General features: G+C 35.8%; 1 protein-coding gene across 1 annotated transcript; it reads left to right on the top strand.

Annotated features, from left to right (window-relative positions):
- The first annotated feature begins 26 nt into the window (after positions 1-26).
- On the top strand, positions 27-28,000 carry ATG3 (autophagy related 3). The gene is made up of 12 exons (XM_023213178.1): positions 27-528; positions 3,695-3,736; positions 7,867-7,916; positions 10,804-10,874; positions 12,409-12,516; positions 16,973-17,022; positions 19,177-19,258; positions 22,868-22,902; positions 23,158-23,313; positions 24,405-24,532; positions 26,176-26,244; positions 27,729-28,000. Exons 1-12 carry the CDS (start codon positions 457-459, stop codon positions 27,808-27,810), a joined length of 945 nt encoding a protein of 314 aa, XP_023068946.1. The 5' UTR covers positions 27-456; the 3' UTR covers positions 27,811-28,000.

Raw genomic sequence — 28,000 nt, 5'->3', positions numbered from 1 at the left:
GTCACGTGCCGGGAGAGTCCAGTGTCACGTGAGGCCCAGGTGGCGGCGCAGCTACGGCAAGAGAGAGAGAAGGAAGGGGAAGCCGGAAGGGGCGCGAGTGAAGCAAAGCGAGGAAAGGCAGCTCCCGAGAGGGCGAAGGGTGCGCGTGCGGCCGCTTATCGCCTCAGGTCTCCTCTCGGCCTGGCTGCCCTCCCTCGCGGCTGGGTGACAGCTGGGCCCGGTCCGTCGCGGGCTGCCTGGGGCTCAAGGATCGCGCACCCTGTCTTCGCTCGTGGTGCCTGCCGCCCCGCCCCCTCGTCCCGCCCGTCCCGTCGCGTCGCGTCCCGTCCCCTCGGGTGCTGCCAGCCGGGTGCTGATGCGAGTCGGTGGCAGCGAGGACATTTTCTGACTCCCCGGCCCCTGACCCGGCTGCATTTTCCATCCCGTCGCGGGGCCGGCCGCTACTCCGGCCCCAGGATGCAGAATGTGATTAATACGGTGAAGGGAAAGGCACTGGAAGTGGCTGAGTACCTGACCCCGGTCCTCAAGGTAAGCCAGGCCGGGCTTGCCAGGGGCTGTCAGGCACATGCTCCACTCTTCAGGGATCGGTCGCCGCAGGAGTCCCCGCCGGTGTAGGAAGGCTGTAGGGCTCGGGACCCAGGGAAACGTGCAGCCCTCATCCGTAGTCTTAACCGGCTGTTCCTTAGGGCTTTCTGACCCCTCAGGGGTAAACTTGGAGGGACGCTCTGTGCGTATTCCTGCCTTCGCCCGTCATAAGTCTGCGCGATCGTGTACGTCGGGTTGGAAGGGTGATTGGCGGCCGAGTAGATTGAAGATCGTTAAATCCGAAGACTGGATGAGCAAATGACACTTTGCAACAGCAAAAAAGAATTCTTCAAAGCAATTTTAGCTTTTATTTTTAAATTTTATTTATGTGTTTTGAGACAGAGTCTCGCTCTAAAAGACATTAGGAATGTCTTTTAGCCTTTTTAAACAAGGATTTTGCTTCTCTTTTTAAAAAATGAATTCACTGTTTGACATATGTCACTTTTCCTTTAAGTTTCATAGAAAGTTCGCTGTAGTGGGTAAGTTGTGACTGGGATCCCAACTCGTTTAGGTTTCAGAGGAACGAGGTGAAATTGGCAACATTATCTCATTCGGTAACCTTGAACCCATCTAACGAGCAAAACCTTTTTCCCAAGCTTTTCAGATAGCCGTAACTGATTATTAGTGATAACAAGGCACGGTTTGATCCTCCTGCCTGTATAATTTTTTAAAATATGTTGGCAGCAGTACAGCATTTTTAAAGTAAAATATTGTAACACATTAGCTGTTACAGTAGTGACTGATTTTTTTATTTTCAAAAGTAAATTTCTACAACTGCCTTCAAGCTTCGCTTTTATAACTCTTGGAGTTGTGTTTTGTTGTAACTTCATTTTTGCTTTCTGAAAAGTGAGCAATAATAGTAAATTAATGGGAAGTTCTTGCTTAGTTTTTGTGTTTTTTTTCCTACTTGTTTTTAAGCTTTCAGTTAGAGTGTACCAATCTCAATGTGGGGGTGAAATACCCTAATATACTAAGAAGAATAGTGGAGAGTTTTGCTTTGCTCCCTTTCCATGACCAAAGAGAAATATTTGCTCTGTACTTTTTTAAATACGTTTTTGTAAAACTCCTTTTAAAAGAATAACTTATTGGCCAAGTAAGAAATAAACCAACGATTATAAATGAGAATTTCAACTGTTGCTTTGCTTACATTTGTTTACCGTGAAAGTCATTTTGAGATTATTCAGTCAAACTAAGATTGGAAAATAATTTTCACATTTGAATCAAATGCTTTTACGTATTATGGTAACTTTTCAGAATATCATATCTACCTAGGTATACAGTATTTTAATAATACACCATTGTTACAACTTTTTAGTTTCAGGGAGAGAGGAGCAAGAGACTGCCCAAATTAAATGTAAAATTTATGATGTAGAATTAGTTTTCAGGAGTCATCTTGCTCACCAAACTGAAAAGGAACTGTTAGCATGTCAGTATGTATGATCTATGTTTTTAGTGAAAAGGAGAGAATTAATGACCGTCTCCTTGATACTCCTGTGCAAACTGTTGTTTACAGAGAGAATCCTTAGTTTCCTGCTAGATAAGGGAGGGCAAGGAGAAAAAACAAAGTCCTCAGGAAATAAGTAATAGCCTTCTCCTAGCAAGTAAAAATTAAGAAAAATAATGTTTTGTTTGGAGTATGTGCGTGCAGTAAACACTGAAGTTCTTACAATCATCGCTAAGGTTCTGCTTAATTGGTAGAGGCCCCAGTCTCATCTCCTCCACCCCCTGACTGCTCTTGCTTAAGCTAACCTGATCTCCTCTTTATTATTCCGTTAAGCACACTCTTGGTTCGGGGTTTTGCATGTGCTCTTCCCTTTATCTGAAACGCACTTCGCACTTACAGCCTTATGGCATGTTCCTTTCCTTGAGGTTTTCACGTCATCATTCAGTGAAGTCTTTGTTCTCTTACCATTTTATTTTAAATGGCTATCTCTCCCCAGCCACCCCAGAGATTCCTCTCAGCTTCATTTTTCTTTATGACATGTTATTCATTACCATTTGGCTTTTCTTCCTCAACCGGAGTTGAAACTCCTTATGAGGGCAAGAATACATTTGTATTTGTTATTCACGCCTAAATATCCCCACTGCCTCAAATAGTGTCTGGTACATAGTAAACATTTGTTGAATAAATAATGTTTATAAATGAGTGTTTTCATTTTTGTAGACTCTACCAGAAAATCTTACGTATAACTTAAAGTTTAGAAAAATTTAGTCTATAGCATCCTTGCTTTAGAGGAGAGAGTAGTGTGTCAATATCTTGGTGGAGATGAGAATTAGGGGAAAATGCTAAATGATTTCTAGATTTGGTTTCTAACATTATTCAGTGTAAATAAGACTGGCTGAATTGTAAGATGTCTAAACATCTTTAAGACATTTTTGCTGTGCTTTAAAATAAAGATAATTATTCATTTCACAGAATTGCTGAAAGGCTTTATTTTTATTTAAATCTTAGAATGTTTCCACATAGAGCTTGGCTGGGCGCGGTGGCTCACGCCTGTAATCCCAGCACTTTGGGAGGCCGAGGCGGGCAGATCACCTTAGGTCGGGAGTTCGAGACCAGCCTGACCAACATGGAGAAACCCCGTCTCTACTAAAACACAAAAATTAGCCAGGCGTGGTCGCGCATGCCTGTGATCCCAGCTACTCGGGATGCTGAGGCAGGAGAATCGCTTGAACCCGGGAGGTGGAGGTTGCCATGAGCCAAGATAGCGCCATTGCACTCCAGCCTGGGCAACAGGAGCGAAACTCCGTCTTAAAAAAAAAAAAGGAATATTTCTACATAGAGCTTTACTCTATTATAACTCTGATCTGATAGTAGTATAATTATTTTCATGTCAGTTTCCTACATTAGACTTGTATATTCCTGTGATCATTACCATGAGTGAAACAAATAGACAGATATAGATAGATACCAGTGAGGGAGGGAGGTAGATAGATAGATTAGATAGATAGATTATAGACTAGATAGATAGACTGATTTTTTTTTTTTTTTTTTTTTTTGCATGTGCTCCGTTGCCTGGAAGGGTACCAGGCAAATAATTGCCCCAAAAATATATTTAATTGATTGTGAAACATAATGTTTTTCTTTGCTTTTTTTTTTTTTTTTTAGGAATCAAAGTTTAAGGAAACAGGTGTAATTACCCCAGAAGAGGTGAGTGCTGAAGATAATACTGAAGCCCTTTTATTTTACAATTATATTAAACTAGGTGGCTTTTCTGCTTCATAAGAAAACATCTCGAACTTTAATTTTGATTTGAGTAAAATTAGGTTTTATGACTGTGATTTATGGGAATTTCTACTTCCCATACAGGAAAAGATGTAACTTCCCCATCAGTTTGCCACTTCTCATATTTCTCTGTAGTTCCTTTTTATTTAGAAATGAGGGTGAAAGAAGGGATCAAAACGAGTCCTATATCACTTATCCTTCATTTGTATTGGTGTTATATTGAGCTGCGCAGTAAGTTCTGTAGTGTTTGTGGTGTCTTGATTCTGTCTACATCAAATGTGAGTTTTCATTGGAAAACTTTGCTCACTACTTAGATACTGTTTATCTTAAGAGTTGTTTTTTGTTTAGTGTATTTTGTTGTCCCTGGAGAAATAAATACTGGGCTAAAAACCTTTTCAGGCACCAATTTTATGAATAGTTATGGTTTTATCAGATTTATGTTGCTCTTAATAAAAGACTGTTTAAGCTTGTTTTTTTTGTTTTGTTTTTTTTTTTTTTACTGTCAATGAAAACACCTCTTATTGGCAATAGAACTTTATTCACTGTTTTGAAACAAACCTTTTAAGCCTCATTGTATGATGAGGCTGCTGCTGTTAAGGTCCAGGGTGTTAAGCTAGAGAATTAACTGATCTTTCAATTTTCAGTTGTAATGGAATCTGTCTAGTTCCAAATCCTTGTGAGTTTTAAAAATGGTTTGGCCAGGCGCGGTGGCTCATTTCTGTAATCCTAGCACTTTGGTAGGCCGAGGCAGGTGGGTCACGAGGTCAGGAGATCGAGACAATCCTGACTAACGCAGTGAAACCCTGTCTACTAAAAATACAAAAAAATGAACCAGGCGTGGTGGCGGGCACCTGTAGTCCCAGCTACTCAGGAGGCTGAGGCAGGAGAATGGCGTGAACCTGGGAGGCGGAGCTTGCAGTGAGCTGAGATCGCACCATTGCACTCCAGCCTGGGTGACAGTGCAAGCCTCCGTCTCAGGAAAAAAAAAAAAAAGAATTGTTTGCCTAACTGATCTTTTATCTCAAATTGTCTTTTATTTTTGGTGAAGACACATGGTAGTGTGGAAAGAATCTAGGAGACCTGCCTTCTAGACCTATTTCTGTAATTTCTCTTAATGAGGGTATCAGTTATGCTATACCTGCCGAGGCTTCATGTTTCCTCATCTATAAAATAACGGTTGTGGGCTAGACGTTCTGTAAAGATCCTGTTCTGCCATAGTTTTTATTACCTCAAATGCCAAATAAAACTAAGTTTTGATTTTTAAGGATATCATTAACATTCTTGCCAAGCAGGTGTAATTTGACCATGGCTCTTTATCTGAAATCAAGAGTGGAGATGAAAGTATGCTGTTCTTGCACTCTTTGGTTTTATTTCCTCTGTGAAGATGACTAATTGTTGAATAGATAGTTGCAGTTAGAGATGCAAGTCCGTGGTCATTGGATGGAATTAAGCCGTTTCAAAACAGGAATTCATCCTAGAATAAATAACTGTTACTTAATTACAACATCAATCAATTTATGAATTTTCCTCCCTCTAAAAAACTCCAAGGCCAAATTAGCCCAGCTGGGTGCCTAGCACATAATGCAGTGTTGGGATAGAGCACAATTACAGGATTGAGCTAGAGTAGAATGAGCCTGGAGAAGGAAATGGGAAGGCATCATTTGCTTTGTGTAAATATTATATACTGAGTTGATTTGTTCATTTGTTTCCTTTTACTGTTTCTGGGTTTCTGCCAGACATCAGCTGTCTTTTTGTTTTCATTCAGAGGTGTGACGGTATCGTGCTTAAAAAGAGGAGCAGCTAGTATCTGATACTGTATTGTCAAAAAAAAAAAAAGGAAAACCTAATGTTGGATGTATGTATGATTTGATTAAGTAGAATACTATTAATTGAGGTTAGCTTGAGGAATGGGATTGCTCACCAAGATGTAAACATTGATTCTTGTTGGAGTTAGTATTATATACTGATAATAAAGATCACAAGAGAACATTTTTAGTCTCTAAGAGAAAGCTACTGCAAACAATATTGATCATTTAGAAATTTGAATCTTATATTATTTGAACACATGAAGCAAGTAATGATGGCCATTGCTAATGAGGGCAGATGTACACATGTGTTTAGTATCAGTGCAAGTCTGGTTTTTTTTTGTTTTTTTGTTTTTTTTTTTCATTTTTCTTGCCTTCTAGTGTTCTTGTTTTTAAATAGAAGCTGCTATAGGGACTATGAGACAAAATGTTTGTCTTGTTACCTCAAGGCAATACAATGAAAGAATTTTTAATTATTTATTTTAGTTTCATTTTGTTAAATTACTACTTTTAATGGTAATAAATTAGTTCCTGATAACCACAGAGCTAAATGTAGCATCTGGTTGCAGTGACCTCAAAGTGCTCGAAACTTGGGGAAGAGACTATTGTTTTTATTTTGGTTTTTGTCTTTAAGCTGTTTACTTAAGCTGTTTAAATAATAAGGTTATTTGAAGTAAAAGAACAGAAACAAAGTCAGGAATCCAGTTGCTGTATCTTGTTAATGTTTCATCTTAAAAGAGGTTACTCCTAGAATTATTTGATAGAGTTGTATGCTCAAAATAGAGTATTTTTTGTAGACATACTTTCTCAGAAAGGTATTAGAGATTAAATATTTTGTAATTTTTTGCTGTGTAATAAACCCATGAATGATACAAGATTTTAAGCTAGAGCTTTTGCGAAATAGAAGTAATTTGGCAAGTATACGCGTGTCACGCGCGTCCGTGTGAAGAGACCACCAAACAGGCTTTGTGTGAGCAACAAGGCTGTTTGTTTCACTTGGATGCAAGCGGGCTGAGTCCGAAAAGAGGGCAAAGGGTGCTGGGATTATCATGAGTTCTTATAGATTTTTGGGATAGGCCGTGGAGTTAGGAGCAATGTTTTGCTGGCTGGGGATGGATCTCATAAAGTTCTTTCTCAAGGGTGGGGAGAATTACAAAGAACCTTCTTAAGGGTGGGGGAGATTACAAAGAACCTTGTTAAGGGTGGGGGAGATTACAAAGTACATTGATCAGTTAGGGTAGGGAAGAAACAAATCACAATGGTGGAATGTCATCAGTTAAGGCTATTTTCACTTCTTTTGTGGATCTTCAGTTGCTTCAGGCCATCTGGATGTATACATTCTGGTCACAGGGGATATGATGGCTTAGCTTTGGGTCGGAGGCCTGACAATGCGCATTCTGCTTGAGTTGGAACACGGCAGTTATGCTTAACAGACTTAAATTTTCTGCCCACAGAAATAAGCAGGATTTCGGTTAGCCAGTAAGATCAGCTCATGTTCGTTAATTCTCAAATGGTTAAAGTTAAAGTTTATCTCCCGGAATCTGGTTTACATTTCTGAAAAAAAACAAAAACTTGTACAAAATTTCAGCCCACTTAGAAAGCCTAAGGTTTGTTAGAGGATTCAATTTGTTAATTTTGTAGGTGTTTTCAGAGTGAGACCAAAAAGCTCACTCTTTTTTCCCATTGTTTTGGCACTGCATTTCTCTTTTAGGAGTGCAAAACAGCTTTCAAAATTACTTAAATTTTTAAAAATAATAAAAGAGGAAGAAGTGTGCCCTGTGATATAATAAAGTAGATTTACATCATAGACTTATATCTATTTAGTAATTTTTTTGGATTTTTATTGTATTTTCAGTCTTTGACAAGAATGTGTCTACATTTTTGTATCCTTAAAATGGATTTTGACAATTTAAATCTGATAGCCTTACCTTTATCAATTTCATGATACTGCTTTTGGCATTACTTAATCCAATGATAAAAACTGAATTTTTAAAAAACAGCACTTGACGTTTTTTCTTCCAACATTAATTTGAATTTTTTTATGGACGTTAGAAAATGTTACGGTTTAGTCATAATCAAAAATAAATCTTGAGGCTAGTAGAGCAGCTTTGGTGCTGTTTATATTTTAATTGCTTACTGGATTTCAGTGTTACCTAGGGCCATCAGTTTGGTATTTTGCCACCTTGCACATTAAGTGATGTTTGATTTTTCTTTTTTCTTTTTTTCATATTACTTCTAAATCCTGAATAGTTTGTGGCAGCTGGAGATCACTTAGTCCACCACTGTCCAACATGGCAATGGTAAGTAATATTGAGTAAAGAATAGAAAATTAGTAAAAGGCATGGCTTCAGATTTATAGCAATTTGCAAAACAGGTTGATGGATGAAAATTAGAATGACCAGTTTAACTTACTCCCAGCAGATTTTTCTGTTAAACAGTGCCTGCAGTGATACTCAAAGTAGAGGAAGAACAAGTGGGTGTTGTACCTACATTATTTTACTATGTTAGCACAATAGGTGGACTTATTTGAGAAAAATGCATTTACTTCTTTACTATTATTTCTTTTCTTTATAGTGTCTAGGTCTGACCTTCTGGTTTGTTGAATAATAAATAGTTTAATAAAATTTGATCGGGTTTTTGGCGGGGCGCAGTGGCTCATGCCTGAAATCCCAGCACTTTGGGAGGCTGAGGCAAGCAGATCACGAGGTCAGGAGATGGAGACCATCCTGGCTAGCATAGTGAAATGCTATCTCTACTAAAAATACAAAAAATTAGCCAGGCGTGGTGGCGGGTGCCTGTGGTCCCAGCTACTTGGGAGGCTGAGGCAGGAGAATGGCACGAACCCGGGAGGCAGAGCTTGAAGTGAGCCGAGATGGTGCCACTGCACTCCAGCCTGGGCGACAGAGTGAGACTGAGTCTCAAAAAAAAAAAAAAATTTGAACAGGCTTTTTTTCAAATTAACAAAATTTATTGAACATTTTTGTGGCATTAATAAATGCAGAGATTTTGCAGTTTTATTTTCTTTAAAATATAAGACATAAACATTTTCCATTAGGTTCAAAAGTATGCTCCATCTTTAGGAAACTAGCTAAAGCTAAAAGAAAGGTTTATGATACCAATTAAGGCCTTCACTATAAGTCTGCTTTTAAGAGGCTTTAAGTTTTTGTTTTTTTAATAGCTTTTATTTTAATTACTAAAGTACTTTAAGCAATTCAGCAGTTTTCACAATCTATATTTTAAAATATTCTGAATAATCACAATATTTTATTACTTTCAAGTACTCGTGATAAAGATTCCGTGTTGGTAGCTGAAATATTGGCAGAACTTTTATTTAAACTAGAATTGTTTGGAATTATCACCTTGTTTGGATGTAGGTGCTTCAACTTGTTATGTTTTTTTTTTTTTTTTTCTTAAAATTTTTTTTCAGTTGTAGTTGAAAAGTATAGTTTTGACTGGAGATAGGAGTTCTATAATTAACAAGTTTCCAATTGATAATGTTTTTCTTAATATCTAAAGACCTTGAAATGCTCTTTCATCTGTGGCCTGTTATTCTCCTGCATTTTAGTACTTAACATGTAGCTGAAACAGTTGTCACTGCTTTTTTCAATTACTCTTTATTTTGTAGGGCATTATTTATGTACCAAAAGACTAAAGTTTCAAGTTTGTTTTTATGTATTTTTCTCTCCTTCATGTGTTTTCCGTTCCATATTTAAAATTAAATTCATGTCATAGAAGCTCTCTGATTTAATAAAGGTTTTTCTTTTTTCTATATTCCAGGTATTCTGTTAAAACAATATTTAGCTAGGTTCTAGTCTATAATTTATGTGTATTTCAAGTCAAATAGGGACATGATGTTTACAATAATATTCACTTTGTGAAAATAAGTGATTTAGGATTTTTTTTCAATATGATAAGCCTTGAGATTTCTTTGTTCTACCAGCTTAATTGTTTAAGGAGTTTAGGTATTTGATTTATAGCATTGTTGTAGGGGCCTGTATATATGGCCAGGATCTCTTTTAGCAGGTACTAGTAGTTTTATTCCATTTTATGAATTACAATGATTTAAATAATTTTACTGTAACTTGGAACTCAATTATACCCCACTTTAGTGTCCACACTTTTGGCTAAATTGCTAGGCCAAAGGAAAAATTCATTTTAAATCAGTGCTAGTGACAGGTTATACCTTCATGCTTATACCTTCATGTGACAAGTGCTATTATGAACTTATTTTAACTCTTCCCTTAGAACTTCAGGTGTTGCCATGACATTGTTGAATTTGACACTAGTCAAAAGAAGCCTAGAAGACTGTCAAATAATTTTAGGGCTTTTCCTGACTTTACCTTGTGCCCAGATCAATGGTTTGAACTTTAGACTGAAGCTTGAAAAGACAGCAGAACTCCAAATTTATGCTCATATGTTTGTGACAGACACCACATACCATTCCACCTCTCACCATTTTCAGATGACCCACAAATTCTTAAGAAGAGGTGCCAGAGCAGCTCAGAAATGTAGATAGTTGGCTCTGACCCACAGAGGGAGCAGTGTTTAAAAGTAGGAGCCCTGAAGTCACTTGGCTTTGATCCTTGCTCTCCCACCTAGTTTTGTGATCATAGGCAACTTGATCTGTTTAATCTTTAGTTTACTTAACTATAAAATGGGATATTTATATTTTCTACTGTTTAGAGTTATGAAGACTAATTGAAAATAACATGTTGGAAACTTAAATTCTATACTTAATAAGCACTCAATGAAAGGGTTTTTTGTTTTCAAGAATTGTTAATATTGTCATTTTATGATTCAAAGCATCTTTTGTCTCTTAGTTCTGATTTTAATACAGTGATAGGAACAGGGATTTTGCCAGCCACCTACATTGTTACATAATGTCTTGCAGCTTTTTTTTCTGCCTTGTTCTCAAGATGAGCAGCAGTACTTTAGGATTAAAAATGTGAGAGATTATACAATGGGCTACAACTTACTGAGGAGCAGCATATTTCACTTATATTATTGTTGTGCTTTTTTCCATGCCCTGACATATTTACTTAATGGAATCCTTCCCAAATCAATTTTAAACCAATTTTCTGAGAAGTATGGATTATGTCATTTTGAGATTTATATGTGATACTTTCTGCTCTATATTTGCCTATTAAAATATATTTTGTATTTTGGTGCTTTTCACTGTTTTTAAAGGGCTACAGGGGAAGAATTGAAAGTGAAGGCATACCTACCAACAGGCAAACAATTTCTGGTAACCAAAAATGGTAAGAATTATGTTGCATATAATAATAAATTTTGCACAGAGGTATATTAAAATGAAGCTCTGGGTTTTTCTGTTGCTTGAAAATTTTTTCCTTGGTTTTATCTCCTCTTTCTATTATTTCTTTCTGCCAAAAACATATAGTTGTCAAGATATGAAGGAAGAAGGCCCTAAGGAAAGTTAGACTTCTAAGTGGATTTTTTTGAAGTTGGCTTCATAATAATCTTTCTAGGTATTTGATTTTAATCTTCTTTAGACTGCCATTTTGTATGGAAAATGTAATTCATACTACCTATGATAACTAAAAGCGCAGAGCTGAAGATGTTATTACCCGTTGTGTCATAGAAGGGCACAAAAATATTTTGAAACAGGTAGTGGTTTTTTTTTTTTTTTTTTTTTTTTTGGTTTTTTTGAGACAGTCTTGCTGTGTTGCCCAGGCTAGAGTGCAGTGGCGCAATTTCGGCTCACGGGTTCAAGCGATTCTCCTGCCTCAGCCTCCCAAGTAGTTGGGATTACAGGCCTGCTACCAGGCCCTGCTAATTTTTGTATTTTTAGTAGAGACAGGGTTTCGCCATGTTGGTCAGGCTGGCCTCGAACTCCTGGCCTCAGGTGACCTGCCCGCCTTGGCCTCCCAAAGTGCTGGGATTACAGGCGTGAGCCACCGCGCCTGGTGGAAACAGGTAATGTTTTATTTATGAAGTTAAATTTAAAAACAACATCAAAAGGTTGTTATAGTTCCTAACTAGTCACAGAACAATACATTGATTTCTGTTCCAACTTACTCATTATAGGAAAGGGAAAATAATGTGTACAAAACAGTTTTTTCTTTTCTACAGTATATTTCTTTTTACAAAGGCTGATAATTTATATCCTGATTGTTTAAAAAAATCAGGAGATTAAAAAGCAATTTGTTGACTTTATACCATAATGCTTTTACCATATAATTACCCAATCTTAGGCTTGTGAATAATAATGCCTGTTAATTGACACATTTGCTGTATGAACAACTTACTAGTGTGATATAAAGAAGTAAAAATCAGAAGGTTGATGGATTTTAAACTGTTTTATCCATTGTGAATAATTGGAACTTAAATATGAATTATAAAATTTATATTGAAAGTTGCTTTAGCTTTGAAAACAAGAGGTCACCTTTACCACCACTGAATATGACAGCTGGTAGCTCCATGTTCTGAGAGTAAAGCCATTAAAATAAGGTATTATTATTCATTAGACTGACATTGAACTTCAGCCTGCTGTTCTTCACAGACCATCATGGTAAAGGAATGCGTAGAACATTCCCAATAGAGACTTTCTGCTTGTCTTCTGACAAAGCTATTTAGGAAAAGGTAAATGTAGCCAAATAATTTTGTGTCTGTGGGCTGAATGTAACTCTTAATCACCTTTGAAAGTGAAACATAATATTCACTTAGTATTTTGGTGGTATAAACACCCTATTTTATGGACTAAGCTCTTCTTTCTAATGGGTTTATGGTTAGCAGATTATGTGCTAGTAACTGTATTTACCATTTTTTTTATAGTGCCGTGCTATAAGCGGTGCAAACAGATGGAATATTCAGATGAGTTGGAAGCTATCATTGAAGAAGATGATGGTGATGGCGGATGGGTAGATACGTATCACAACACAGGTAAGAGGAGAATAGAATGACATACATTTAGTTTAAACTCTTTCACAATCTTTTATAATAGCCTAGATTTAAAAAAGAGGATACATAAGGCATAGTTTTGTCCCAGTAGACTTACATGGAAAAAGCAGGAGGACAAATATTTAAAAAGAAGCCTTTAGAGTATGCCAAATTTATTTCTTTTTGTTGTTGTTGTTGAGACAGAGTCTCGCTCTGTCGCCAGGCTGGAGTGCAAGCAGTGCGATCTTTGCTCACTGCAGCCTCCACCTCCCGAGTTGAAGCGATTTCTCCTGCCTCACCCTCCCCAGTAGCTGGGACTACCAGTGCGCACCCCCATGCCCAGCTAATTTTTGCATTTTTAGTAGAGATAGGGTTTCACCTTGTTGGCCATGATGGTCTCCATCTCTTGACCTCGTAATCTGGCTGCCTCGGCCTCCCAGAGTGCTGGGATTACAGGCATGAGCCACTGCACGCGGCTAGAGTATGCCAAATTTCTATAATACCTGCTACTTCCATTGCAACTTGAAAATACTCAATATTATTTTCTTAGTTCCTAAATAAAGAGAGGGGGAAAAAAGTCCATCAGAGATGCTGAATATGCATACTACTTTGGTTTACCGTCTCTTGCTTACATGTCATTGTCATTCCACTGCTGGATTATGTGGTCCTCTATGACAGGAACTATACTGTATTCACATTTACCCAGAGAACTGACAACTATTAAGTATTTAATGATTATTTGTTAAATAACAACTAAAAGAAATTTTTAGTGCTGTAAGCTCCATGAAAGTAAAGATTCGTTGTTGAATTCTCAGTATCTATCACGGTGTATGCTATAGAAGTTGTTCAGTAAATATTTGTTAAATATTTGTTAAATGAGTTGAATGCAAGGTTTTTATAAGTGTTTCCATGATTTATTTGAAACCTTGAATATACTTTTTTATTCTAAATCCTAAAACACTGTTTTGCCACTATATTTATATAACTATGTAAATGCATATTATGTGCTGCTGAAGCTAACTACCATTTATTACTTAGTTTTGATGAAGAAAATGTACTCTAAGTTTAAATCCGTGATACTAAAAACAAATTTTTCTCCCTTTGAGTCCTAGAGATTAGGAGGTGTATCCTTAGTAGTAGTAATAAAACAGGGTTTCTCAAATTGGCGCTGCTCTTTGGAATGGAAAATGTGCTCTAAGTTTAAGTCCTTGATGTTAAATACAAGTTTTTCTCCCTTTGAGTCCTAGAGATTAGGAGCTATATCCTTAGTAGTAATAGAACAGGGTTTCTCAACCTTGGCACTGTTTTTTAGAATGGATAATTATTTCCTGTGCATTGTAGAATTCTTAGCAGTAGCTCTGGCCTGTACCCACTAGATACCAGTAGCATCTCCCAGTTTTAACAACCAAAAATGCCTCCAGACATTGCTGAATGTTTCATGGGGGAAAAAAATTGCTGCCTTCAGTTGAGACTCACTGCAGTAGACAGAGGGCTAAGTATCTGCCCAGGTAAAAGTTCCTTCTTAGGTCAGTTTCTCCTCTACTCTGAATAAAGGATGCTGCCTCTTTCCTTATGGAGATATAGGCAAAGATTTAGGACTTGGGTTCCTTGATCTGAAATTTATTGGCTTATTAGTGAGTTGAGTGCTGTATCAAAGCTTAAAGAAAATAACAGATTGAAAAACTTTTGAAAGTAATTTCAGAAATCATCCTTTTTTTCCCCCCACTGACTAGTGAAAGTCTATTAACTCTTCTGCTTTGGTTTTTCCATGCCTGGAAGATGTTGGCAACACATCAGTAGGAAATTCTGTGTTGACTGACTGGAACCATTGATTGTGCGTTGTTGTTAATATCAAGTTAGTGACTTATGAGGCCATATACTGGTTCCTTATTCAACTCAGAGTCCCTTGCTTTATCCTTGCTTTTCCTGGGCTTTTTCTTCTATAAGCTTGTGTATTATTCATGGTTCTCTAGAGAAACAGAGCCCATAGGATGTGTACAGAGTAGGTTTTGCTTTCTGTGGTTTCAGTTACTTGTAGTCAACCATGGTCCAAAAACATTAAGTGCAAAATTCCAGAAATAAACAATTCATGAGTTTTAATTTTTGCCCTCACTGTTGGAGTAGCGTGATAAAATCCGTTCTGCCCAAGAGGTGAATCATCCCATTGTCTAGTGTATCCCTGCTGTGTATGCTACCCAGCCATTAGTCGCTTAATAGCCAACTCTGTTATCAGGTCAACTGTCATGTACAGCGTAGGTAGGGTTTGGTACTATCTGTGGTTTCAGACACCCTCTGGGGGTCTTGGAATGTTCCCCACAGATAAGTGAGGACTATTGCATAGGTATAGGTATAGATATGGGTAGATAGGTTTTTTGTTTGTTTGTTTGCTTGTTTTAGAGGAATTGGCTCGTGTGATTATGTGGGCTGGCAAGTCTGAATTCTGCAGGGCGCACCGGCAGACTGGAGATTCAGGGAATGTTGATATTGCAGCTTTAGTCCTAAGGCATTCTGGAGGCTGAGTATCTTCTTCTGGAGGACCTCAGTCTTTTTTTCTTATAAGGCCTTCAACTGATTGGATGATATCCCCATCTTGTAGAGGGTAATCTGCTTTATCCAGTCTATTTATTTAAATGTTGATCACATCTCAAAAATACCTTAACAGCTACATCTAGAAGAGTGTTTGACCAAACATCTGGGTGCCATAACCTAGCTAAGTTGACATAAAATTATCATAACCCTTGAGAGTATTACTCTCATTAGAGTCATTCGAGCTTTCTTTTTCTTTGTCAACTATATCCTACTTTTAGAAGTGTTTTAATGGCATACTACTACATTATTATATTTTGGCAAATTAAAGAGATTGATTTTCTTTGTTTTTATGTTCAGCAGTCAATTCAGTATGTTAAAATTTGGTTTTTACTGTTATGAAATAATCATACCTATTATATAGTAATTTCTAGAAAAACTGAAGTAAAAGCTTTGTGCAAGACCTATGGATTTTAACCTATTTTATTTGTGAAAGTGAGCTACTTATTCTTTTGTTTAGGCATGTTGAACAGACATCTCAAATTTTAGAAGATTAACAAAGGAGCTAAGCATATTCTGTACTCAGGGTTTTTCTTTGGTAACTTTAGATGCTATTGTCTTACTGTACTTCTTGTTAAACTATTTTGTTAACATTGACAGGTACTTTGAAGTAGAAATGTTATCTAGCTGACTGGTGGTGCTGCCACCTGCTTAATGCTTTCTTTGAGACAAGTAGATTTTGAGGTATTTGCCCAGCAGAGTACAAGATAATTGAACCAAAACTTAGCTTGTATGGATTTTAATCCCAATTTCATCATTTAACTGGGTATAACACTCAAGCAGGTCATCTCTCCAGTGACTTCATTTCTTCATATGAATACATTATTACTGTAACTTCCTTATAGGATAGTCATTGTAAGGATTAAATAAGATGTGGAAACAGTAGAAAGCCCCATATAAATGTGATATGATATTACTACCTTTGGGTATCCTACATTTCTGAAGCAAATAACAAACAGATTGAGTATCCCTAATCCAGAAATCCAAATGAAATGTTCCAAAATCCAAAACTTTTTGAGCACTGATACCATGCTCAAATAAAATGCTCGTTAGAGCATTCTGAATTTTTGTATTAGGGATACTTGACCAGTAAGTATTTATGCAAATATTCCAAAATCTAAAAAAACTGGAAACACTTCTGGTCCCAAGGATTTCAGATAAGGGATAATCAGACTATATGAAGATAACTAATAGCTTTGAGAAAATTTTGATGGAAGTTTAATTAAAATGTACATACGAGTCCTATAGTTTCTTAAACTCTTTCTTTCCTTTTTTTTTTTTTTTTTTTTTCTCCCCTAAGATGGAGTTTCGCTCTTGTTGCCCAGGCTGGGTTGCAGTGGTGCAATTTCGGTTCACTGCAACCTCCGCCTCCCGGGTCCAAGCACTTCTCCTGCCTCAGCCTCCCAGGTATCAGGGACTACAGGCGCACACCACCATGCCGAGCTAACTTTTGTATTTTTAGTAGAAACAGGGTTTCGCCATGTTGGCCAGGCTGGTCTCGAACTCCTGACCTCAGATGATCTACCCGCTTCAGCTTCCGAAAGCATTGGGATTACAGGCGTGATCCATCGCACCTGGCCAAACTGTTCTGTTTCTGAGAAAGTGTGATAGAGATTCTAACAAGGAAAGTAAGGAATAATAAGTGAAGAATGGCAGGATAATTCATGGTAAAATATTAATGAGTTTTTCAAAATTTGAGGAGGCGTCATTGTGACTATTCTTATTAGAGTTCATTTGTAAAGATACTACTATTATTTGCCTCCTTTTTTCAGAGAAATTGTGAGAATTTTCAGCATTTTTATATTACTTTAATAAGTAAATAGGGTGTTTGCAGTTTAATTTTAATTATTCTTTTCTGCCGAATTTTACATAGGTATTACAGGAATAACCGAGGCAGTTAAAGAGATCACACTGGAAAACAAGGTACTGCTTAATTAGTTATATTTTTAAATTTAATGACTAGTTATTTGCCTATCGATCTATCTATCTCTACACACACATATATAATCACCATATCTTTCTTATAAAAACCCTGGTTATTATCAGGCTCTTTTAAATTCCAGCTTTCTTCCCCATTCATTTTTCTGTCTCAACACACCAAAACACTACTGCTGCCTAATGCATCTCTTATTTTCCTTAATTTGCAGTATGGTTAAGTAAAACAGCTTTTAGATTGTAGCTTGTGCAAACTACTAATTTTCACTGACTGGAGTGACTTCTAGGCTAGTTTAAAAGAGATGACTTTTGTTTTAAAATGTATTTAGTACCAAATGTCATATAAGTAGAGAATTTTGGAGTGGAATTAGCTACTTGCTTACTAGTAGATGCTAAGGATATATTAACATTTAAATTTTATAGCTTAAATAGTGCCATAAGCAATTTAATCATTCTTTGTATTTTCCTCAACTACTGGTAATTTGGGGTTTATTTGTTTGAATATTTGAAAGCAAACTGTAGCTTGCATCATTCAAATTTGTAACATTTTGAATGAATAGAAGCTTAATCAGTTAAGTTTTATTGCATGACTTATGGGGTAAAACATAATTGGATAGAGTTTTTCTGCTTGGAAATTTTGGGTTATTTTAGGCTGTCGTAGGTATTAGATTAGCTTTTCATTTCTCAGAGAGATCAATTGCAATTGTCTTTGTGTTTTTATATACCTGTAGTTGTTTGAAATGATATGAAAATATAATATAAAATGCTCTCACCCTTGTCTTAGTTATTTTTTTAACCATCAGATCACTTAGAGGATAGACTATTTAGGTGGAATAATTGTGTTCCTAGTCTTACGACACATTTGCTACAACAGTTACTAAAGATATTCTTTATGTGTTTTTGTCATTTGGATCTTTCCAGATTTGTAACTGGGGCTTAACAGAAAGTGATAGAAATTAAGACAAGTTTTGTGGGGTTTTTTGGTACAGTTTTATGCTTTAAGATTTAGTTATTTGGCCTGAGAATTCTTCATTTTGAAATTCGACTTTTTGGAGTGTTTGAATGACTTAAGGAGAAATCACACAAATTGCTTTGCTGTTTCAGAAGATCTTGTTTACTCTGACCATTACTATGTATGCTTCAGACTTTGGGAATGATAAATGACAGAGTAGTATAGATAGTGGTTTTCGTGGATGGGCTTATGGTAATACCTTTAATTTTTTTATAACTTAGAATACTTGCCATCCAAACGCAAGTATTAATCTTGGTTGTCAATTTCTATTGTATTCTACTTTATCAAGTATAAATATCACCAATATGATGAAAATTTTTCTTAATGATTAATTTGTTAGATAATAGCTCATATAATAATTACTGAGACACTGACAGTGGTTTTGTGGTTTCAGTTTTGGGTGTAAGAATGATTTAAGTTTTAAACATATGACTTAAGTTTTCTAGTGTTAGATAAAACCACCCCTAAGTAAAATGTAACCTAGGTAAAACTAAATGTTCAATTTATCCGCTTATTATGTTGACTTCAGATTTTCAGAATATTAATTTTGTGAAAACAATAGCCAGATGTTAAACCTGTTGGTCAGTATTGTTCTTTCACTGTAGAGCTAATATAGTTAAGAAATTAAACTGATATTTTGTGCATTTTAATAATTGTAAAGTCTGATAACTTGCCTAATTCAGCTAGGATATTGTTAACAAATTAGAATGTAATAGTGTTTGATTTATATTTTAGCTTATAATATATTTGATTTATAAATGTATGCACTTTTTCCCCTTAAATTATAAGTGCACAAGTTAATATAATATTGACCTGATTTTCTAATACTAATGAATTGATTGACCAAAAATACTGTTTTATTGGAAGTGGAACTGGCGATTATTTTTAAATAGTTAGCTTAGATGACTCTTACTGCTCCCATAACCTTTGTCATTTTTCAGTCACAGCACTTAGCACATTACTTTTAATGATTGATGTATGAATTCATTATCTCCATTGGAGTTTTTTGTGGAGAAGAACTGCCTTATCATTCTTATTTTCACCGTGGTTACCACTGTGCTATCACATGGGTGTCCAGTGTTTAAATTATTGAATATATTTAAGTGGTTTTAATGTAATTAATTTCAAAGGACAATATAAGGCTTCAAGATTGCTCAGCACTATGTGAGGAGGAAGAAGAGGAAGATGAAGGAGAAGCTGCAGATATGGAAGGTATTCCTGTTCTAGATTTGCTTCAATTCCACTAGAATATTGATTTAGAATATTTGTAATTTATGCGGATTGAGAATTCTTCATTGAGTTGTAAGTTTAGCATATAGCAGCCTAGGGTATATTTTATATATGTTTAGTTTATAAAAATTTCATTGGTGTAAAACTTACCTTGATCTTGGACGCTTCTATTTTACTCCGAACACAGTCTTGGACAACATCATTTTTATTGGAATAACTATTAGTCATAAATATTTAATACTGGGTACAGATACAAGATACTAATTCCTAACCAAATTATTTCAGAGCAGAACAAAGTTTGCTTGTTATGCATTTAGTATTTTCTTTTCCCTCTTTGATAGCATCTTTCAACTAAAACCTGAAGATAGTGAGTTTCAATGGAGCCTTTTTTTTTTTCTTTTTTTGAGACAGAGTCTCACTCTGTCACCAGGCTGGAGTGCAGTGGCGCAATCTTGGCTCACTGCAACCTCCGTCTCCTGGGTTCAAGTGATTCTCTTGCCTCAGCCTCCCGAGTAACTGAGACTACAGGTGCATGCCACCACACTCAGCTAATTTGTGTGTTTTTAGTAGAGACAGGGTTTCACCATATTGGCCAGGATGGTCTTGATCTCTTGACCTTATGATCCACCCACCTCGACCTCCCAAAGTGCTGGGATTACAGGTGTGAGCCACTGTGCCCGGCTAATGGGGCCTTTTGAACTACACAGAATCCCCTCAGTTTCCCAGAAGTCCTCCTTCTAGAGTTGCCAGTTGAGAATCACTGCATTAGTGAATCATTGTTACAAGAGAGAGAAACCCACTAAAATCAGAGAAGTATGGGTCTGTTAGCACATGGTTATTTAAAGCTTTGTATTTCATGAGCATGATAATCTTTTTCAATACATTTGAAACCTCAGATATTTAAAAGTAGATGAAAAAATTGCTGTCACCAGGGTGACCTCTTTGTTAAATCCAGTTTATCTTTATTACACTTAACCTTTTCTGCATTGATTCTGCATATCTTCCTTTTTTTTTTTCTCCTTTGGTTTCTATAACACTGGGTTTTCCTCCTCTTTCCTGGACTCTTTCTTCTAGTAATCTTCCATGATTCTTTTCTTTCCCTCAGCTATTAAATGTTACTGTTTCATGGGTTTCTTTTTTTTTTTTTTTCCTTGCTTACTCTCTGTACTGCCAGACTTTTTCTTCTGTAATGGCATTCTGTAGTCTGGCATGAGAATTTCTGCAACAAGAAAGATAGCATATAAATTATATCCAATAGTTTGTGAGAGTTTAAATATGAATATATTTATATATGTAAATAGGGTGCATGTGTAAGAAGTCGGAAAAAGGAAAAGGATATGAAAAAAGGGCAGGCGTTGAAGGCTGTAAGGCAGCTGAATCCCAAAAATACATAGACTTTAGAGTGAGATAGATTATGTTTTGTAGCATGCAAAAGTAGAAGATGGTGCCAGGTAGAGTTGAAACACCATAATGGCAAGTGATGCTTGCTGGACCAAAAAAGTACCTTTCAGTTTGTTTTCAAAATTACTTTCAATTCCCCATGAAACCTAGCTATATCTGTTCCTAAATTTTAGTGAGATTCTTGTCCTTATTTTCATGGTAAACTGCTATTCCTTAAGGAAATCTGAATGAATTACTTGTAACCAGAATTGATCACAGCAGCTTCCCATACCATGTGTATGCTAGGGACTTCGATATCAAATCCTCTAGCCTAGATATTCTCAACTTCAGATTTATTTCAGTTTCATTTCCACCTGGATGTCTCATAGTTGTCAGAAACTGAACTCATCACCTTCTTGCACAAATATTGTTTCTGAATTTCATCTGTCTCTGAATGGCATAGTTGACCAAGTTGGGTTGGTGGGGTGGCATAGAACCCTTCGATTAAAGCACTGTTTTCAAAGTACAAGCTGTGGGATTGCCTTAAATATCTGGTAGTCATTTAGTATGTTTATTATATTTCCCCTAGATAGAGTTAAAGAATTGCTATATATGTAATTTTCCTCAACAATAGTGTTGTGGTATCTAATATAAATGTAATTTTCATTTATTGAACAAATTATTTATTGGGCAGTACAGTATTTATCAGGTATTGTCCTTGGTGTTGGAGCTAAAGCAGTAGACATGATCTCATGGAGTTTATATTCTAATCAATGGAGACAAAAAATAGATAAGCAAAAGATATACTGTATTAGTTATAAGTGTTAAGGAAAAAATAAAGGAGGAAAGGGGATAGAGAATCTTGGGGTGGGAATGAGTGTTGCAAGTTTTAAATAAGTTGGTCAAGAAAAACCTAATTGAAAGTACACACCATTAGAATAAAGCCTGGAAGGAAGTGAATGAAACTAGGTATCTGAGGGAAGAGTGCAAATGTCCTGAGGTGGGAATATGTGTGGCTTATGTAAAATACTGTAAGGTATGCTTATGTCCAGATAGGAGAGAAGGGAGAGTAGTAAAGGGGGAGTCAGGTAACCAGGGACCAGATTCTATAAGGTCTTGACATAACTCAGAGTGAGAGAAGCCATTGGAGGGTTTTTTTCTTTTCAGGTAGAGGAGAGACATGATTTAACATTTCAACAGAATCACGGTGCAGTGGTAAGAATAGACTGAAGGGAGAAGGGGACAACAGGGGGCTGTTTTGATAATCTAGGCAAGAAAAGATGGTGGCTTGGGCTAGGGTCGTAACATTGGTAGTGGTGCGAAACAGTAGTATTCTGGAATATTTTGAGAGTTGAGCCAAAGAGATTTGCTGCTGGATTGGATGTCATATGTGACAAGCGGAGTAGTCAAGGGTGACTCCAGGGTTTTTGACCTGAGCTTCTAGAAAGATACCATTAACTGAGATGCGGAAAAATCAAGAGTGATTAGCTTTGGAGAGGGAGTCAGGAACTCAGTTTTAGACATGTGATATTTGCAGTGTTCATTAGTTATCTAGTGGAGAAGTGAAATAAACAAATATCCAAGTCTGCAGGCAGGGAATAAATTTGAAAGTCATCGATATTTAAAGTCATTGATTCTGGATGAAATCGTTACAGAAATAAGTGTGGATAGAGGAGAGACAAGGTCTGGAAACTCAGCCCTTGGTTACTGCAATGTTTGATTTTATGGTTCTTTTAAAGTAGAGGTGATGAAGAGGAACCAGCATAGAGATAGTGAAGCAGCAGTCAGTGATGTGGGAGGAAAGCAATATTTTAAAAGCCAAGGAAAGAAAATGTTCCAAGGAGAAGGGACTAAATAATGCCACGTGTTCCTGATAGGTCAATTAAGATGAAAACTGGGAATTTACCACTGGATTCAGCAAAGAGGTCACCGATGACTTTAATGAACATGTTTATGCAGTTATAGAAGTAGCCTTGTATACACTGTGGAGCCACTGAGGACTCTACAGAATTACTATGTCAAGCCTTAAACATGCTTTCTCTGGGCTTTTGCCTTTGGAAGTATCGAATTAGCTCACTTATATCTATTCAAATATCTTTGTTAAAAACAACGGCAAAACCTCAGTTTTTGAATGATACTATGAAGTAATACTTAAATTGGTTTAGGCAATTTTCTTGAACTTGATTAATCTTTTGTTGCTTTTTATAACAGAATATGAAGAGAGTGGATTGTTGGAAACAGATGAGGTTTGTAAATTGAGTTTTCTTTAGTTAATTTTTAATGAATGAACTTGGGGATTTGTGTTCTTATTAATAATATATTGATCTTTCAAAGAAATTCTAATTTGTTCATATTGCTTATAGCATATACAATTTAGCTTTAAGTTCAAGTTCATTTACTCTTAAGAAAACAAAATATAGAATGGAAAAAATAGGTTTTCTAGAATGTCACATTCATACTGATTTAATGGTTGTAAATTTTTCTCTTTTATTATGTGCCAGGCTACCCTAGATACAAGCAAAATAGTAGAAGCTTGTAAAGCCAAAACTGATGCTGGCGGTGAAGATGCTATTTTGCAAACCAGAACTTACGACCTTTACATCACTTATGATAAATATTACCAGACTCCACGATTATGGTTGTTTGGCTATGATGAGGTAAAAATTAGAAGCATTATATTTTAATATCAATATTTTAAATTGTTGGGTTTAGTTTCTTCTTCATTAGGTCCATGGGTATTTATTGCAGTGTTTTAAATGTTGGAAATCATTTGTTTTACAGTTTTATGATTAATGTTGAACTTGATTCTTTCTTATTTTGAATGAACTATGAATTATTCAGTGTAACAACAATAATGCTAAGACATAAACAGAAATAGTCTGTTACATATTCCTTGACCTCTAAGCTTATGCCTTCAAAATGTGAGGGAAATTTAAATTTTGTTTGGGATTACATCAGTTGGATATGTAGGCATTTAGAGAATGACCATTGTCACATGTGAAGAGAGTGGATTGTTGTATGTACGTATTTTTCCCCTTAAGACAGAAAATTCATCTGCTTAATTGAATTAAAGGATAATTGACATAAGATCAACTTGTTTAACCTGTCATTCTTATGGCTATACATGGGAAACAAGAAAATAAAATCAGTCTAAAAGATGAGTTACAAAGCTATAAAATGTTTTGACAGCGACAAACTTGTCTTTTTGTGAGATTTTTTTTCTGCATTACGGGGTAGCTGTCACAGAGCTTGGCTATGACTCCTTCCTGTCCGTCCCTTGATATTAATAAATTGTAAAATTTCCCAGAAATCATTCTAAACAGTCTAGAATTCTAAATTGCAAGTGACGTGAGATGGAGAACTAAATATATTAGAAACCTTGAGATTTAGGCTGAAAGTTTCTAAATAGTAAATTTTTTTTTTTTTTTTTTGAGACGGAGTCTCACTCTGTCGCCCAGGGTGGAGTGCAGTGGCGCAATCTCAGCTTACTGCAAGCAGCACCTCCCAGGTTCACACCATTCTCCTGCCTCAGCCTCACAAGTAGCTGGGACCACAGGCGCCCGCCACCACGCCCAGCTAATTTTTTGTATTTTTAGTAGAGATGGGATTTCACTGTGTTGGCCAGGATGGTCTTGATCTCCTGACCTCGTGTTCCACCCACCTTGGCCTCCCAAGTGCTGGGATTACAGGAGTGAGCCACTGCACCCGGCCCTAAATAGTAATTTCAAAGCATTTTTTATGCTTTCAGCAACGGCAGCCTTTAACAGTTGAGCACATGTATGAAGACATCAGTCAAGATCATGTGAAGAAAACAGTGACCATTGAAAATCACCCTCATCTGCCACCACCTCCTATGTGTTCAGTTCACCCATGCAGGTATGTATATGTAGAGATAAATATATTTTTTGGTGTGATTGTATATTTCATGGATTTGTTACTTGAGAATCTTTAAACATAGAACCCTAACGGAAAAAAATTTTCTTAATAAACAAGTAAAATTCTCTCTTGTCCTCCTTAGAAATTTTCTTGTGCTTAAATATATAGGAAAAAAACCACTCACCAATTTAAGTTTAATACATTAAGAATTTTTTTGTTCTCTGTGGGTGTTTGTAGAATAGATGGATCTTTGTGATTTTACTATACTTTTTAGCTCCCAGAACAGTTTGGAAGATTCTGTTTTTGACTCAGAAATAGTTTGGATATGGTTTGCTGTGTTGTGAGTGCTTTTCATGTCTGAAACTTTAATTGCTAGCAATGAAAAATAATTTAGGAGCCATTCACTTTAGTTTTGAATTATGTAATTAAAAAGTTTTCAGTTTTTAGAGTTATTCTCTTGATTCCTCTTATGGTTTAAGGTCTTAGGATGGTGCTTATCAAACTGAAGCATATTTCTTTCTGAGGTGTAAACTTTACTCAGTTGAGGGAAAAGTAATTTAACTGGTAATTATGTTAAACATTTTGATAAAATAGATGACTATGTTGTGGAATGGGATACAAATATTTCAAAAAATCTGAGTGCCTGTAAAATAAAACTTCAAGAATATTTTAGACCGTTCCATGGGCTGCCTCAGATTGTGCCTTCAAATCCTCTGGAATGATACATTCACTCTCATATTCTAAGTTGACTGCCTCTATCATGAAGGTTATAGTCATAAAAACTGAAGCAGCATTATTTAAGCCAAGGTATGTTAAAAAGACTTTCTTTAAAAAGTATCTTTTTCTTAGTTTCTGTGCCTACTTTGATATCACTGTTTTCTGTAGCACAGGAGAGATACCAATTGGCCATCATGTATAGATAGGATAGAAACTTCATATAAATAAATACCTTTCTTTTTATAAGCAAAAAAAATTGTTTTTACATAGAATTGAATAAATTTTAGAATACCCCTTAGGACAAAGAAACAAACACAAACCTCTTAACTCTGACCAATTAGCTTTTCTTAAACCCTCTCAGTTTTGGCTTATTCTCAACTAAATCAACAGCCCAGATCACACGATTATAGATACCTCTTTGCTTTTTTGTCCAACTGATACCATGTGCCTCTTTTTTATTTAATTTGCGTGATATGACTCTTTTTTGTTTCTTAGAGCAAATAGCTGTCATTCCACATTTTCTCCTGGCATGATTTCCTCTTCCCTGGTTTTCTGCCTTCCTTCATCTGTCCCAATTCTCAGAACACTAACTAATGCCATTGTGCCTGCTGTGACTACCATAGCTTTTTAAGATTACGCCCTCCACTGGTAAAACTATTTGCATGGCATAACAATCTATAATCTTGTGTTTCGGAAGTGGAGGGGAGATATTTTATAATTTAACTATTTTAATAAATACGTTATAGCTATTGGGGAATGGTGGGAGAGATAAGTTTATAATGTAACTATGATATTAAAAATTAATTCACTCACAGTAATACGGTCGATTTCTTTACAAATGAAAATGTGTTTTTCCTCTTTTGGTCTAATCGGTCTACAGTAATAAATAATTTTTTTTTTTTTTTTTTTTTTTTTTTGGCTTCCAGGCATGCTGAGGTGATGAAGAAAATCATTGAGACTGTTGCAGAAGGAGGGGGAGAACTTGGAGTTCATATGTATCCTTCCCTGTGTGTCGGATTAGTGGCAAAATGGCTTTAGGATTTTTTTTTTTTTTTTTTTTGAGAAATTTAGTGTAATCTTAATGACGTAGTACCTATAACTTGTTTTAACTTCTCATATCTGAAAATCCTAGTGGAAGTCTTTAATTTATTTAGAAAATGTTTTTTGTGGTAGTTATGCTTTGCTTAGTTGATTAGAACATGTCCCCATGTGTAGCAGTAGCTCAGCCTTGTTACAGAGGTAACTACTAATTTAGAGTAATGACATGAGTATCTTTCTTATGTACATTTCCAATTTAACTTGTTACCAAAAATGTACTTTCCCATCAGGTAAAAGTAAAATTACAGGTTGTGTCAATCGGAGGTGTCTCTGAAGCAAATAATTCAGCTTAAACAAATAGGTAAATTAAAAAGTAATTAATATACTACATGAAGTGCTTTAGATATTCTTAAAATACAGTATGTTCATTTTTCTCAAGACAGTAGCACCTTTCTTGTATCTTACTATAGTTTTCCTACTCAGTTTTCTTGGATTGACAAAAGTAATAAATTCAAGTTAATGCCCATGCAAACTGTTGAATCCTAAAGTACCTGTACGCATAGCATAGATTCATCAAAAACAGTCAAAATCAATGATTAAGATGCCAGATAGCTTGAATTAGTTTCATGCTAGGTTAATAGTTGACATGGTGGTGGTTTCTGTTACTAAGTGTTAGATTAGATATGGAGACTCAGACTGAGGGGCGTTGCTAATAAAGTGTGTCCCTGAGAATAACTATGAGCTGATTTGATATTGAAACAAACCTAAAACTTCCAGTCCAAACCATATTTACTCCTAAAGTCCTATTATGCCTAACTGGCACATCTCTATGCTGGATACTAGGAAGCAACTGGGAAGACTGTCTATATATAATTCATAATAGTAATTGGTTTCCCCCAATGAAAAGTAAGCTCTTAACGTTTTTAAGTGCAATGAACATAAAAAATATTTTAGAATTTAATTACAGACAGTCCAGTAGAGCAGTCTGACAAATACATACAGTAACCTAGAATCAGTCTAATATATAGGGTTTTCATTTAATTTTTTTCTCTTTTGCTACAGTACTTTTATAGTCTATTCTGCCTTATTTTCTGACATAACTATAGCAAACTTAAAGGGGTCTAGTAAATGAGTACATTTTGTACTCGATTAAACATGTATAGCTTTGTCCGTTTATTTTTATATCAAAGTAATTGTGCTTATATGAACGCCTACTCATTAAGAAGCTTCAAATTCAATATTAGAATGAGTGGTCAAGTAATCTTAAAGAGCCTCATGTTAAATAGACACAAGTTTGCATAGTTGAATTCTTTAATAGACTTAATTTAAGAGTTTTTTATTTTTTTTGAGAAATTAGTGGCTTAATAAAATGGATAATTACAACATGGGCTTAAAACATAGAACTGTTTACAAATCTTATTTTCCTTAACTAAACCTTTAGGTATCTTCTTATTTTCTTGAAATTTGTACAAGCTGTCATTCCAACAATAGAATATGACTACACAAGACATTTCACAATGTAGTGAAGAGAGCATAAAATCTATCCTAATTATTGGTTCTGATTTTTAAAGAATTAACCCATAGATGTGACCATTGACCATATTCATCAATATATACAGTTTCTCTAATAAAGGGACTTATATGTTTATGCATTAAATAAAAATATGTTCCACTACCAGCCTTATTTGTTTAATAAAAATCAGTGTAAAGAGA

This window comes from Piliocolobus tephrosceles, chromosome 2 (assembly GCF_002776525.5).
Source record: "Piliocolobus tephrosceles isolate RC106 chromosome 2, ASM277652v3, whole genome shotgun sequence".
NCBI classification, from domain to species: Eukaryota; Metazoa; Chordata; class Mammalia; order Primates; family Cercopithecidae; genus Piliocolobus; species Piliocolobus tephrosceles.
This window is presented reverse-complemented; position numbering and strand designations above follow the sequence as displayed.